The sequence below is a fragment of the Chiloscyllium plagiosum genome, chromosome 1 (assembly GCF_004010195.1).
Source record: "Chiloscyllium plagiosum isolate BGI_BamShark_2017 chromosome 1, ASM401019v2, whole genome shotgun sequence".
NCBI classification, from domain to species: Eukaryota; Metazoa; Chordata; class Chondrichthyes; order Orectolobiformes; family Hemiscylliidae; genus Chiloscyllium; species Chiloscyllium plagiosum.
In genome coordinates this window covers 95,308,859-95,323,207 of record NC_057710.1, presented here as the reverse complement: position 1 = coordinate 95,323,207, position 14,349 = coordinate 95,308,859, and the positions used below count along the sequence as shown (strand labels likewise).

At 38.6% G+C, this 14,349-nt stretch overlaps 1 protein-coding gene across 15 annotated transcripts in view; it reads left to right on the top strand.

The window, feature by feature from the left end:
* LOC122550847 (LIM and calponin homology domains-containing protein 1-like) overlaps positions 1-14,349 on the top strand; it is a 353,361-nt gene that overhangs the window by 267,797 nt on the left and 71,215 nt on the right. For 13 of the 15 annotated variants that reach the window (XM_043692200.1, XM_043692265.1, XM_043692275.1 and 10 more), the window contains 2 exons: positions 8,669-9,001; positions 12,026-12,061. In XM_043692200.1, the coding sequence (XP_043548135.1) occupies positions 8,669-9,001; positions 12,026-12,061 (369 nt within the window). The remainder of the gene's footprint in view (positions 1-8,668; positions 9,002-12,025; positions 12,062-14,349) is intronic. The other 2 variants (XM_043692290.1, XM_043692309.1) reach the window with 1 other exon arrangement.

Here is a 14,349-nt window from a genome sequence, read left to right as displayed (position 1 = left end):
TAATAAATCAATTTTCTTTTGAATGTCTTGGTTGAAACTGCCTCCAAAATTCTCTCAGGCAGTGCAACCCAGAACGTAACAGTTCAAGAAAGTTTTTCCTGTGCTGATCAAATCTTGACTGTCCGACAGTTAAAGGGTATGGATGATTGACAGGAAAGTAGGGGTCACAATCAGATCAGTACAGCAGGTCAGGCAGCATCCAAGGAACAGGAGAATCAACGTTTCAGACATAAGCCCTTCTTCAGGAATCTGTCCTGAGCCCTTCTGTCCTGAAGAAGGGCTTATGCCTGAAACATCGATTCTCCTGTTCCTTGGATGCTGCCTGACCTGCTGCGCTTTTCCAGTAACACATTTTCAGCTCTGATCTCCAGCATCTGTAGTCCTCACTTTCTCCTTGTCACAATCAGATCAGTTGTGATTTTATCAAATGGTGGAGCAGACTCAAGGGCCATGGCCTCCTCCTACTCCTAATATAAATCTGTGCCCTCTAATCCTTGATTCTTCTTCCAATGCGATAATTTCTCCCAATCTACTCTGTCCAGACAGCTCATGATTTTTGAAAACCCCTACCAAGTTTCTGCTCAGCATGCTCTTCAAATAATACAGTTCCAAAATGTTCCAATCTTTATGCTTGACTGAAGTTCCTCATCCCTGGAACCATTTGTGTGCGTCTTTTAGGATCCTCTTCAAGCTTTCACATCTTTCTTAGTGTCTAGTGCCATGAAACTAAATGGCACTAAATTGCCATGAATTGAATGAAATTTGACTCTAATTGAGGCTGAACAGGGTTTTATGCAGCTTTATCATTGCCTCTTTGCCTTTGTACTCTATGCCCCATTATCAAATCCCAGGGTGCTATATGTTTTCTTAAATACTGTCTTGCCACTTTCCACATTTTGTATATATGTAGATCTAGGCACCTCTGTTCCCACACCCTGAATTGTACCTGAAAGTGTGATTTTAACACGTTATTTCCTCTGCAGACCAGATGAGAGTCAGGGTTTTTTGTTTCCATCCATGGGAGTTATGCATGTCAAAAGTTGGTGTACCATTCAAACTTTATTATAAAACTAAAAGATTTATATGATTTCTATCGATAACAATATTCTGAACATTTATTTCTATAATAATTTCCAATCAAAATGTCACATATTTACTCACCCATATTGCTATGAAACAGTGTTCTCATAATCTACATTCCAGGTTAGTACACATTACTATGTTACCCAATCATGTACAAACGAATACATGCAATTATATTATGTAACATGTTCACATCTTCCAGCTGTAAGTACATCCTCTAACTGTAGGTAAATACAGTGATTTCTAGAAAGCCTATTCTATCCATTTTCCCCCATTGTTTGATATCAACTGTCTGCATTCTTCCTACCAAAATGAATCACTTTTCCTTGCTTTAAATTTCATATGATATTTGTCTGCCCATTCTCTGAACCTCTCTATACCCTTTGGAAGTTCTAAACTTTCCACTTATGGTTCACAATGACCCCTCATTTTGTATCACCTACAAAATTTAAGTTAAAAATCACACAACACCAGGTTATAGTCCAACAGGTTTAATTGGAAGCACACTAGCTTTCGGAGCGACGCTCCTTCATCAGGTGATTGTGGAGGAGCGTCGCTCCGAAAGCTAGTGCTTCCAATTAAACCTGTTGGACTATAACCTGGTGTTGTGTGATTTTTAACTTTGTACACCCCAGTCCAACACCGGCATGAATACAAAATTTAAAACTGTGATCTCTACACCAATGTCCAAGAGAAATATATGTATATATAGAGGCCTGGGGAACGCCACCATACTAGAATAAAGCCATTAATCACAACTCTCTATTTCCTACCACTTCGGCCCAATTTTGCATTCATGCTGCTACTGTCAGTTTTATTCCTTGAACACTTAACATTTTCTCCAGTATGTTATGTAGCATTTTATCAGGTGCCCCTTCGAATTCAAATTCATGTACAATATATGAATAGTATTATTGTCATCAACCTTCTCTGTTACTTCATAAAAAGTTCCCTTAATAACCTCTTAAAACTGCGGAGTGGACTCGATGGGCCGAATGGCCTTACTTCCGCTCCTATGTCTTATGGTCTTATAGTCTAAAACTGTCATCAAAATGTGAACTTAGCCCCTTCTGAAATAAATAGTTCAGGGCATTTTGAAATACCAAACATCACAATAGCCCCACTTATCAATGAGCAGCTCCAGAAAATGTAATCCATTGAAATTCAAAAACAGCAGGTGATATCTTTTAAAGCTGCAGAGAACATTCAGTTCCATTTCAAAGCAGAATGTCTGACAGCCAATGACATGAAGCAGATCCTTCGATTATTTTTGTCAATATTGTTAAAACTAAAGATTATGGGACATTTAATTCTCCCCCCAGAACATGAGAGGAGAGCTTTCTCGCCCAGTTTTATGCAGTTGTAGATGTGTTAAGTCACTTTCTCCATTGGGAAAAGTACGATAATATGTATTAACACTTTCAATTTAAGACATGGTCAACTTCCTTTTGCAGAGTGAGATGCTTAAATCTCTCCTCTTAATTAGATGATCTTGGCCCATGATCTCCCACCAACGACTTGTATCTGTGCAGGGCAGACTCAGGCATTGGAACATATGGAGGAAGTGGTAATGGGATGGAGTTTGGTTGTGTGGCAAGGCACTAAAAGTAGGAAATTTCAGTAAATTTCTGACTTCCATGGTCCCTTTCTCCATCTTTTGCCAAATGGCCTACCTACAATTTTCTGCTAATGAAGAGCAGGGAAAGTGTTTAAATTTGTATCAGTAAGGTGCTGAATGACCATGACAAGCTTTTCATCAATCCTCAATTATGTGGCATTCTAGGTGTTCAGGGCCAACATTGCACTTGGTTGTCTGCTGTATTTATTGATCCATGCAGAGACTTTCCATGGTTAAAGCCAACAGTGTGAAGGCCCAAGAATCATAGAAGCATACAATCCCTACATGTGGAAGCAGGCCATTCAGCTCCTCGACTCCTCACTGACTCTGCAAAGAGTATCATACCCAGAACTACTCCCCAACCCTGTCCCTGTAACCCTGCATTTCCCATGGTAAATCCTCTTAGCCTGCAGATCTTTAGACTGTGGGAGGAAACTGGAATACCCAGCAGAAACCCTCACAGACACTGGGAGAATGTGCAAACTCCACACAGACACTTGTGCAAGGGTGGAATTCAACCTGGGTCCCTGTGCTGTGAGGTAGCAGTGCTAACCATTGAGCCACCATGCCACCCCCAAGTTCCCATGCACTCATCATAGATGGGGCCACCACCATATTCTCCATTGATGTGCTTTGGAGCCTGAAAGACTTTTGAAATCACACATTTCCCATTGCTACTCCAAAATTGCCCTCTTCATTGATGATCTCTGAGGCTCAGCACTTGTATCAGGTTGAGCAGAGCCTAAAGGGTTCTTTGCTGTTTCTGCTTCCAACATTGGATTCTGTTCATGTGTGTTTCACTGTGTGATTGCAAACTCACGTCTTGCTGTCTCATCTGTGATTTGTTTATCTGAGCTGTGTGTAGCACACTTGGGTCCTATGACGGTGCAGAGAGTGACCCTCCCCTGAGGGGTCTTCATCCACCTCTTGCATCCCCTCCAGAGGGATGGGTAAAAGTACAGTGGGAGAGGAGACGTGGATCAGGAATGACAGTATGAAAGGATTTCAAGCCATAATTATGTGAATTGTCACAATGCACTGGCTGCTGACTTGAAGTCAATATGAATGAATATTTAAGGCCACCTGCTATATTATATCTAATTGCGTAAAGAGGTAACTGAGAGACATCCATTTCTCTATCTCTCTGTAGTAAGGGTTGCTGAGTTCCAGTTTATGCCCATCACATTCTCCTCCGCAACTGGCTATCACAAGAGGACCACTTCCTGCTCACCACCTTTACCTGGTGTTCTTTGCTGAAAGGGAAAGATGAAATCTATGAAAAAGAAAGACTTATGTTTATATAGGACCATTTAATCAATAAATTAGTATCATTGATGTGCTCACCAGACCAGAGAGGATGGGGCAAGGATATGGGAGAAAGTGTTCAAGCTTAAAATGATTGAAGTTGATTTTGTGTGCTGAAGGCTACAGGTCCCGAAGTGGAAAATGAGGTACCGTTCTTCCAGCTTGCCCTGAGCTTTACTGGAGCACCACAGCAAGTCTGAGATGAGATGATGGCCAGGGAACACATGGGTGTGTTGAAGTGGCAGGCAGCAGGAAGCAAGGATCATTTTTGCAGATGAAATGCAAAATGGTCACTCAGTCTGCGTTTCATCTCCCCAGTGTAGAGGAGGGCACATTGTGAGCTAAGAATACAGTAGGGTCAAGTGCAAGTAAAGCACTGCTTCATCTGGAAACTGTGTCTGGAGCCTTGGATAGTGAGGAGGGAAGAGGTAAACTGCTAAGTGTTACATCATTTTGTGGTTGCATGGGAAGGTACCATTGGAGGTGGGTGGGGAAGTGTTGGGAGTGGAGGAGGAATGGACCAAGGTGTCCTGGAGGGAATGGCCCCTCTGGAAAACTGAAAAGGAGGGGAAGGCAATATACAGAATGATAATGCTTTTTTAAATGGATTAAAAGAATGATTTATTCTATAATCCATATAATGCAGTAGTGTGGAGTTTTTCTATTAACAATCTACTGGAAACAAGTATAAATGCTGCTATACAATAGTGGGACAATGAATAAGTAGACTGAGTTTTTGAACTTTTTATATTGGAAATTCAGATTGCTGCACTGAAACTGTCAGTAATAGAATTTGCAAATCAAAGGTCATATTATATAAATCATTAATAGTTTTTAAAAGCTTAGCCATTAGTATCACTAACAGTGTGAGCTAGCTTTCTGCTTATTCTAAAATAACATTGTCAGAAGAGAACTTAATGTGAGCCCTTGGCTAATTTTGGTATTTGTCGATAAGATGTGGAGCTGGAAAAAAAGCACAGCAGTTCAAGCAGCATCAGAAGATTGGAAGGGTTGATATTTTGGGCAGGACTCCTGATGAAGGGTCTTGCCTGAAACATCAATTCTCCTGCTCTTCTGATGCTGCTTGACCTGCTGTGCTTTTTTCCAGCTCCACATCTTATCGACTCTGACTTTCCAGCATCTGCGGTCCCCACTATCTCCTAATTTTGTCATTTAACTTATTGTATTTGTTCCTGGATTGCATTGGTGCTACAAGTCAAATAGCAGTGCGAAGTAGTTTTGGCTTTGCCTGCACTGAACTTATGTAAATTAGTGTAAAGGGCTAACTGACTACTTTAGGTTTATGCCTGGTTCAGAATTGATAGCATCCATCACTAACCATAAGGAAAGCTGCACACAATCATCTAGCAATCTCTGCGATGTGGATCTCCCCCTTCACAATGTCACTTTAAATCTGGCATCAAGTCAAGGAATTGTCCAGGTGTTCAGAAGCAAAAATGTCATCAAGTATAATCATCAGACAATCAGAGTGAAGTATTATCACAGACAGCAAAACAGGAAAGAAAATGCTCTGGATTTTCTTGCTTCCAATTACTTATTAGAGTATTGCATAAACTTATTAGAGTTTATAGGAAGGATGTGGAAGCTTTGGAAAGGGTTCAGAGGAGATTTACAAGGATGTTGCCTGGTATGGAGGAAAGGTATTATGAGGAAAGGTTGAGGGACTTGAGTCTGTTTTCATTAGAGAGGTGACTTAATTGAGACATATAAGAGGATTAGATAGGGTGGACAGTGAGAGCCTTTTTCTTCTGATGGCGATGGCTAGCATGAGAGGAAATAGGTTTAAATTGAAGGGTGATAGATATAGGACAGATATCAGAGGTAGTTTCTTTACTCAGAGTAGTAGGGTTGTTGAATGGCCTGCCTGCAACATGAGTAGAACTCGCCAACTTTAAGGGTATTTAAATGGTCATTGGATAGACATATGGGTGAAAATGGAATAGTGTAGGTTAGATGGGCTTCAGATTGGTTTCACAGGTCGGCGCAACATCAAGGGCCGAAGGGCTTATACTGCGCTGTTATGTTCTAAGTTCTACTTTCTATGGTCGAATTAAAATCTTGCAGCGAACAAAATAAATAATTGGTGATGCACATAGGAAAAAGATAGAAATTGAAGTATCATAAATGTTAAAAATGATAATTAAAAATATATGAAAGGCATTCATTAATGATGGACATTCAACAAATGTAAGAATCAGCTTCCAAAGGTCAGTGAACATATTACAAACATAGTACTCTGTTAAAAGACCTATTAGCCATCATTCACAAGGTACATTAAGGGTTTTTACAGTGAGTTAATGGTGTAAATGATCAATTTTGAATCAATTCAATGATTTTATATTTGCTTGCAGTCTCAGGCGAGTTCAACACTGCACACTACTGGAAGCATAGAATCACTAACAAATATTTCTGCATTTAACTCAGATTTGTACAGACTGTGAATGTTGCTTTTAGTTTGAGAGGTGTAATGATGGTAAAAACTGAGGGTTTTGCAATTGCTGCTGACAACAATATTCTGGGCTATTGGTTAGAACCAGTTGTAAAGCAAAACCTCTGTGTCTTTCTTTACTTGTAATGTAAATTAATAAGGCTAAGTAAGTTAGTCAGTGTGGGACCATGGTACAATTTTTGTGGAACCGTGCAGCTACTCTCTCGCATTGGGCTTGTTGTGGAGTAGGATAACCAGCAGGTTCCAATGGTGGTCAGGTTTCCCCTTCTGTTTTGTGAGGTTAGGAGGAGCAGCAGCCAGCTGACTTCTTACTCTCCTTGATCCACAAGCCGTCTTAGAATTCCTTTACAGCATTCACATCTCAGCAAATGCATGCTAGTAATGTTCATTAGACTTTTCTAAAGTATGCAAGTATTTGTTTTTCAAGGTATTGTGTTGCTGTCCTAGAGAGATATCAATACAGGTTTAAACTTCATGCCTAACTTTGACTTTATATAGTGATTTCAATTTTATGAAGTTTCTTAATTTTAGGGAACCACAGAATTATTATTACTAATTGAAAAAAACCTAAAATAATGTGAAGCCAATATTTCTTCTATGCAGTAACATCTTTGTAAAATAAAATTTTCACAATATAAAAAATTAGAATAATACACACTTGCCTACAGTGTGGAAAAGTATGGTGCTGGAAAAGCACAGCAGGTTAGGCAACATCGGAGGAGCAGGAGAACTGACGTTTCAGGCATAAACCATTCATCAGGCTTATGCCCGAAACATCGACTCTCCTGCTGTTTGGATGCTGCCTGACCTGCTGTGCTTTTCCAGTGACCCACGTTTTGACTCTGATTCTCCAACATCTGCAGTCCTCACTTTCTCCTACCTGCCTACATAGCATTGGAGCAGCACTGTGTTAATAAAATAGTACAGAATACTGGATGGGCCGAGGAGTGTGAGACTTGGTCATCCACTCTCCATGTATTCCTAACTGTGTGATGTCTAACCTTAAAGCTAGTCTCAATAAAATAGGAAAGTCATTCCCTTGTGTTGAAGACAGACCCTGACAATCTAGAGTCCAAGGATCAAACTAACCTCTGCGTTTAAATTAATAACTTCCCCCAAACCAAGTAAACAGGAAGTTTAGATTTCGCAGTGAAATACTTCCTAACTCACATTTAATCCTTAATGGATTTTTTTTTTTGCTCTTTTGCACATTCCCATCTCCCCACCTATCATCTTGTGCTTTTACATTGACTGTATGCTACTGGAGAGTCACCGTGAGTCCTGGTCATTATTTGGTTGAAAATCAGAGGAATCCACATTTTACACAAACCCCTAAAAATAAGTGGTTCTGATATTTATGAAGATGCTCAGTGGCAGAGTATAGTGCCTTAAGGTGAGTCAAGGCAGGGGCAGCATGGAGGTCTTGTTGAATTTAATAACAGGACCTTGCTGTAATTTATCTCCGTTACCTGGCTGATAGGCTGCCAACTTACTGGATGGGAGAACAAGTGGGAGAAGGCTGCAGTCAGGAACTCTTAGTGACAGTCCATTTTAATCACGGAGCTGTGTTTAGAGAGAGGCTATGATTAGCAGAAAGGAAGCTGAATGCTTGCTGAGAGGCCAGTGAAGCTGTCCAGCTCCTGTTTGGTGACATGGAGGGCTATAAAAAACATGTATCAGTGCTTCAGCCTCCTTTAACTGTTGGATTTCCCAAGCCCTAGGGAACCTAGCCAGCTGAAATTATTTCCAAAACAAACTCTCAATGTAACTTGCAAACCTGATAGCCAAGTGTCTTACCGTGCCAAAATAATGCACACCTTGCAATTTGCCACTGTTGGGTACTTGGTGGGTTGGGGTTAAATTTTATTTTAACAGTTTAATACTCCCACAATACCAACCTCCATCCACTTATTGAGGCCACAGTTCAGGATCAGTTCTAGACCTGCCACTGCAACTGCCATAATGGTCAACATTCCCATTATAACCGCTGGTGTGGTGTGGTATGGAAGCAACATTTGATTCTTCCAGAACATGCTAAGGAACATATTTTTTTAAATTTTACAGGCTCAAGTTTTAATCCAGCAGGTTGTAAACATAAAGTGAATGTTTTATGCTTGTCTAAGAGTCTTGTTCTGTTTTTACCTTATTTTCCACTAGTTAGTTCCTTCCTTAATTTACCACTTCTTCCATAGCTGTAAATATGAAGACATGTTCCACACTGATACATGCACAGCTGAGTATTTTCGACGAACCCCTTCTCCTATCTTGGTTGTCCAGACTGTAACTCTCAGCGAAAGCAGTAATGATTCCAGCGAGGAAGATGATGATGGGAAGACCCCGGATCTAGAGAAAGATGACATGATGACCAGGCGGATAAAAGCCTCCTCCAAACAGAGAAGTGCTGCCTTTAATAAATTCCTCCCAGTCCCCAGTTCACAGCGAGGACAGTCCAAGAGTGGAATTAGTAAAGGACCTGAGAAAGATGTAAAGACAGTGAACAAACCCAAGAAGGAATCTCTGAGGACGTGAGCTTTTGTTTTAGTTTGTTTAACAAAGTGTTTGCTGTGGGGTCAGAGCCTGAAGTGAACTAATGACAAGTTAAAACAAGTAACACTTTACACATGGTTAAACATGTCTTCATTTGTGTGACTCACCATTAAGTGTTAAGTGCCATTGTGGAAATAATCACAAAAATAATATGAAGGTAAATGAGACTATATTTTTTAATGTTTTCATGTCCTAATGACAAGAATGAAAATATATATTATTTTAAAATTTAGTAGTTTGTTATGTCTTTGCATTTAGTTTGTGATATTTTTGCACTTTGGAAATTCCTTTGTTTTAAAGTAATCAATAGGTTAACACCTGAGCAGTTATTTTAACACAATGTTATGCCAGTAATTAAAAAATAAAGTAGTTCTGCTTTGTCAACTGGGTATGTTGCCAGGGATCCATCGTTATGTATAGGAGTGTTCTATGCAAAACAGATCTAGCCAGATTTCTCAAGCATATAAAAGTAATAAGGGGAAATCAGGAGATAATCTCACGGATCTCTTCTAATGAGATAATGGGCATGTCAACGTTTGACATTTGGATTTTAGCTAAATTTACAAAAACTAAGGTTTGATTTAATGTGACCTGATGTTGTAAATGGCTTATTTTATGTGAAACCACTGAATTCTTACGGTTCATCCTATTTCTACTGTGATCATCAAATTAACTTTCTGAAAGAAGATGTGAGAAGGTAGAAATTCAGAATGAAATAGCGAAATATTTTGTTTCAGGTAGAACTACCAACTGAGATTGAGTGATATGTTTAGGCTATTTCGAGCTGATATTGACCAGTTATGAATCACTAGCCATAATTGAACACTGGAACAATCCATCTTGTGCAAAAGCCTTCCTTCTTTAGATATTTTGAGCAGCTAAATGTTTTTAAATGGTTCAAGTATCATTAACTGTCAATATAAATTATAGGCAAACATTAACTACGTAGCCCATAATGCACATGAACTTTTATGTTCTGTGTTCCTGCCAGAGAACTTGGGTATGCACATGAAAATAGCTGGTTGGAAAACGAAGACCCAGGAAGTGCTCTTGACTGCAATCCTGATATGTGAAGCTTTGCTCTGAGAGAAATAAAATGAGAACATGAATTCCTGAGCCCACTATAATTATTCTCAGTAGACATTGAACAGACTATCTGTATCAGGCAGTGTTTTAGTCAGTTTCTGCTTCGTGCTGAGTAACCGAACTCTCCTTCCTTCAGCCGTTAAAGGCTACTGCAATCATAGAAGGGGACAATGTAAAATTAACCAGCACCATTTGAAATTAATGCTGGTAACATGCAAAGTTTGTGCTGCCTGTTAATTTAAATGTTTGAGGTATTCAGACCAGCAGCAAATGTACTGCGACTGCTTCACCCAGCAAGGATCTCCAACTTTGTACAAAGCTAGTACCACTTAATGTTGGTCTGCATTGTCCTGCAGCAGTATTGCAAGTCATCGAAGAGTGCCTGGTCTTTATGGAGAATGAAGATGGTGTAACAGAGAGCAGAGGCTTGATTTTTTTGGTGTCACACTCTTGTTCCATCTACAGGAGATTGTCAAAAGGAGCGAGGTCTTCTACCAACGGGGACATTTAAGCAAAGTGATTAGGATAAGCAGCAGATAGAAACAGAGGTCAAAGTGAACAGCATTACCCTGAGGACTTGGCTGCAGTGACACAAGAAGCTTAAAGGCATCACCTGAGTGGCCAATGTCAGTGAATTCAAATTCAAAAGCCTCATGTTACAAGTGAACCAGTAGCCTTATACATCTACTGCCTCCATTATAAACCTACCAACATTCTCAAGTATATCTTATACCTAACATTCGTTCCTTCACCTCACCCTCATGCACTTAGTGTTGTTCTCACATACTTGCACATACTGTCAGCTATTCAACCATGATGACCAAATCGCCAATCATTGCACCACACTCACTGATGTATTGCCCCCATTCTTGCAAGTCAAAGTGATGCACAATCAGAGACATTATCAGCAAACTCACAGGTGACAGGCACGGCTGTGTATCCTTAATCTTATGAAGGAGGTAATAGTTACTATAGTTGTACTCGTCATACACACTAACACCAGTGTATGGGGTAGCTACACTACACTGACTGCAACAGTTCAAGAGGATGGCTCATCACCAGCTTTAATGGTAATCAGGGATAGCAATAGATGCTGGCCTTGCTAGCGACACCCACATGCCATGAAAGAGGTTTGAAAGAGTATAAGTTAAATACTAGACAGTGGTGTGCGTATAGGGGGTTAAAAATACATTTCTCATTTTAATTCTTATATGTTGATCTTGCTGCCAAATAGAATCTTGTTTCAAAATTATGGCTCACTCATGTTTTGTCATTACAATAGGTTTTGGCCTTTATTGTCAAAAAAAATCAACAATTAAAACCAGCTTCTATCCATTGAATAACCAATATTTTGTAATGCTCATCAACCTCTAATAGTATGGTACAAGTATGAATGAAGAGCAGAAAAATAGTTTTTAATGTATCTATAAAGCCAGCAATGCTTCAGAATAGATCAATTAGGCAATAACAAGCTCAAATTTTAACATAAACCACCAGAGTTTTCTTGTGCTTCTCCCAATTGGTCACTATAACTTTGGAAATTTTAATGAGGGTTTGCTGATTTCCTACTGAAGTTACAATGGCCAATTAGGAGAACCACTGAAGAAATATAAGTAGGAGAGAGACAATAGGGAATATTTTGGGTGTCTGTGTTTATATTGTGCAATAGATAATGCAATAATTAAGTTATTCTAGTTATCTGAGGAATATTTTAAACGTTTGCACCGTATGAACTGAAAGCCTCTTACTTAATGTATCAGGGATACTGAAGGTTCCCTCGACCTACATTGAACCAAAACATTATACAAATAAATTTCCAACATGCAATTTTGAAAGTTTCAAATTTATGCATTTTGATTTTCCTTATGCTTTATTGTAAAAAATGTTCAATGTGCTCTTTATATTTGGTCCTGTAGATACAGTCCTACAGATGCCCTGTCTGATGATGCAGGGTAAGTGGTAACTTGAATCAAACTTGTGGAACTGCATGTGCTTGATCAGTATTTGCAAATGCTCATTAAACCACCAAAAATAACAAGTTCTCTGGCCTTGCATGTTTAATCACTTCAACTGTTGTATATCACACAGCTGGGTATTACTGACAACAGAACATTTTATCAAAAACAGGTGAATTTTATTTACAAAATTTACATCAGATTTTGGATGATCTGAATATGGAATAATTTTTCCAATGGGAGTTTTTATTAGTGACTGCCAATTGATATTAGACTATTGCAAAACAAATTCCTATATGTATTCTCTGTATGTAGTTACAAATCTTTGCAAAACACACTCTAAAGCAACTGGTACAGCAGCTGGAATCTGACCCTTTTTAGTTATATATCAACTAACTCCACAATGCAAGCACAGATCAGGCTCAGAAGCAATCAAGGTTTGAGTTGGGAAATTTGGGATGCATGAGGGAAGGGGTGATGGGAGAGACAGATCAACCAGGAGCACCAGTACCTGAAACACTGGGTTTAAGTTATTCGTTCTCCACACAGTGACTTAATGTTCCATTTCATACTTGCGTCTGCACAAATATGAAATAGGTTCTCAATAATTATTTTAAAAGCCTTTGGAATTGAAATGCATATTTACTTGGGAAAAGGCCAATTTATTCTTAATAAATGGCATAGCATACTCAATGGTCCGAAGGCTTACTTCCGTTCTTATTTCTTACTTAGAAATAAGGGAAAAGAGTCAGGGTATGGGGATTAATTAGATAGGTGTTTCATTGTTATGAACTGTAATTCAACAATGTTTTTAAAATAATATTTCAGCTTTAGGAGAATTGTAAAAATATTTTTTTGACTAACTAATTCTTTCTCTGATGTTGCATGCAATTTTGATGCTGCTGCTTTGCATGAGAAACAAAGTGATGATTAAGTGTTCTGGTAAAATTGAAATAGAAGTCATGAGCTCTAGCCAATATTTTGATGTAATCACCACATTACAGTCTCACTGAAATATTCAAAATGCAGTAAGGATTGGAGGAGGTGGTGAGTGGGGCCAGATGCATTTCAAAGCGCAACTGCATTGGTAAGATGTTAAGTTGCAGCGGTGCTATGTGAAATAGTGAGTTTTTAGAATTGTAAGTGGTCAGTTTTTAATGGCTATGATGTGAAGTTGCATTTCTTAGAGAATGTCATAATTATCCTATTGAAAATGGATTTCACACAACACCCAAGAACTTCAGTTAAGTCAAGATAATACCATATCGTTTTGCAATTTTGTTAAAAAAAGTGTCTAATAGCTTGTATTTTTTGGCCATGCATTTGATTTCCTAGTCTTCGTCAGCTTACCTAGCTCCAATTTGGCATTCTTTCCTCCTTTATCGAATGCTGTAAAATGTTGCCATAGATACACAGAACCAAAGCACCCATCAGCCAATTGTTGACTCTGTAAATGACTAATGTTGCCAAAATAAAAAATATATGAAATTTTTAAGTTTCATAAATATTCTAGCAAATGGTTGATGAGAAAAAAAGACAATAAAGATTTGAGTATGATTCATTTTGGCAAATCTGGTAACTATAAATAAATATAAGAATCATGGTTACAGTAAACACTAATTATTTCATCATACATTGGCTAAAACAATCAAAGGAACTTACACCTTAAGTGAGGACAGAGCAGCATGCAAAACTAAACTAACAGTTTATGAAAGGAAAATGTTTTGTTCTGAAAGACATTAAAGAATGAGGTTTCAGAAAGTTCAAACAAATCTGAATCCTAGAATCTATGAAAAATGGAAGAGGAATAACGTGTTGTTAAATATCACAAAATAAAATGTCTGGCCATCTGTTAATCCTGCTTTGTTAATAAAGTTGTCAGGTGACCTCATTACGAATGCTTGATTGAACTACAAGCCTGATTAAGGCAATCAGCCCTGTAATAGGTTACTTACTGAAAATGAAGAGCTTTGTTTGACTGAGAGTCGTATTAATTTGCAATATATATATCTTACACTGAAGTGTTTTGCAGCGCCTGTTTGTTTACCTTACTCAAGATTGAAAATTATTAAAGATGGTTAATAGTTTATTTCAATGGCACTTTCACTGCCTATATTTAGCAGATTGATGAGAATGCAAAAGAGGCAATTTTTTCAAGGGAATTTTTGAATGGCTGATTTTTAAACAAATTATAAGCACTTCAACAACTTGCTGGTTTTATATGGTGCAGTGTTTGTGTATCTAGCAGCACACTGGAGGAGTGGATATGGAAAGGGCTTATGGTG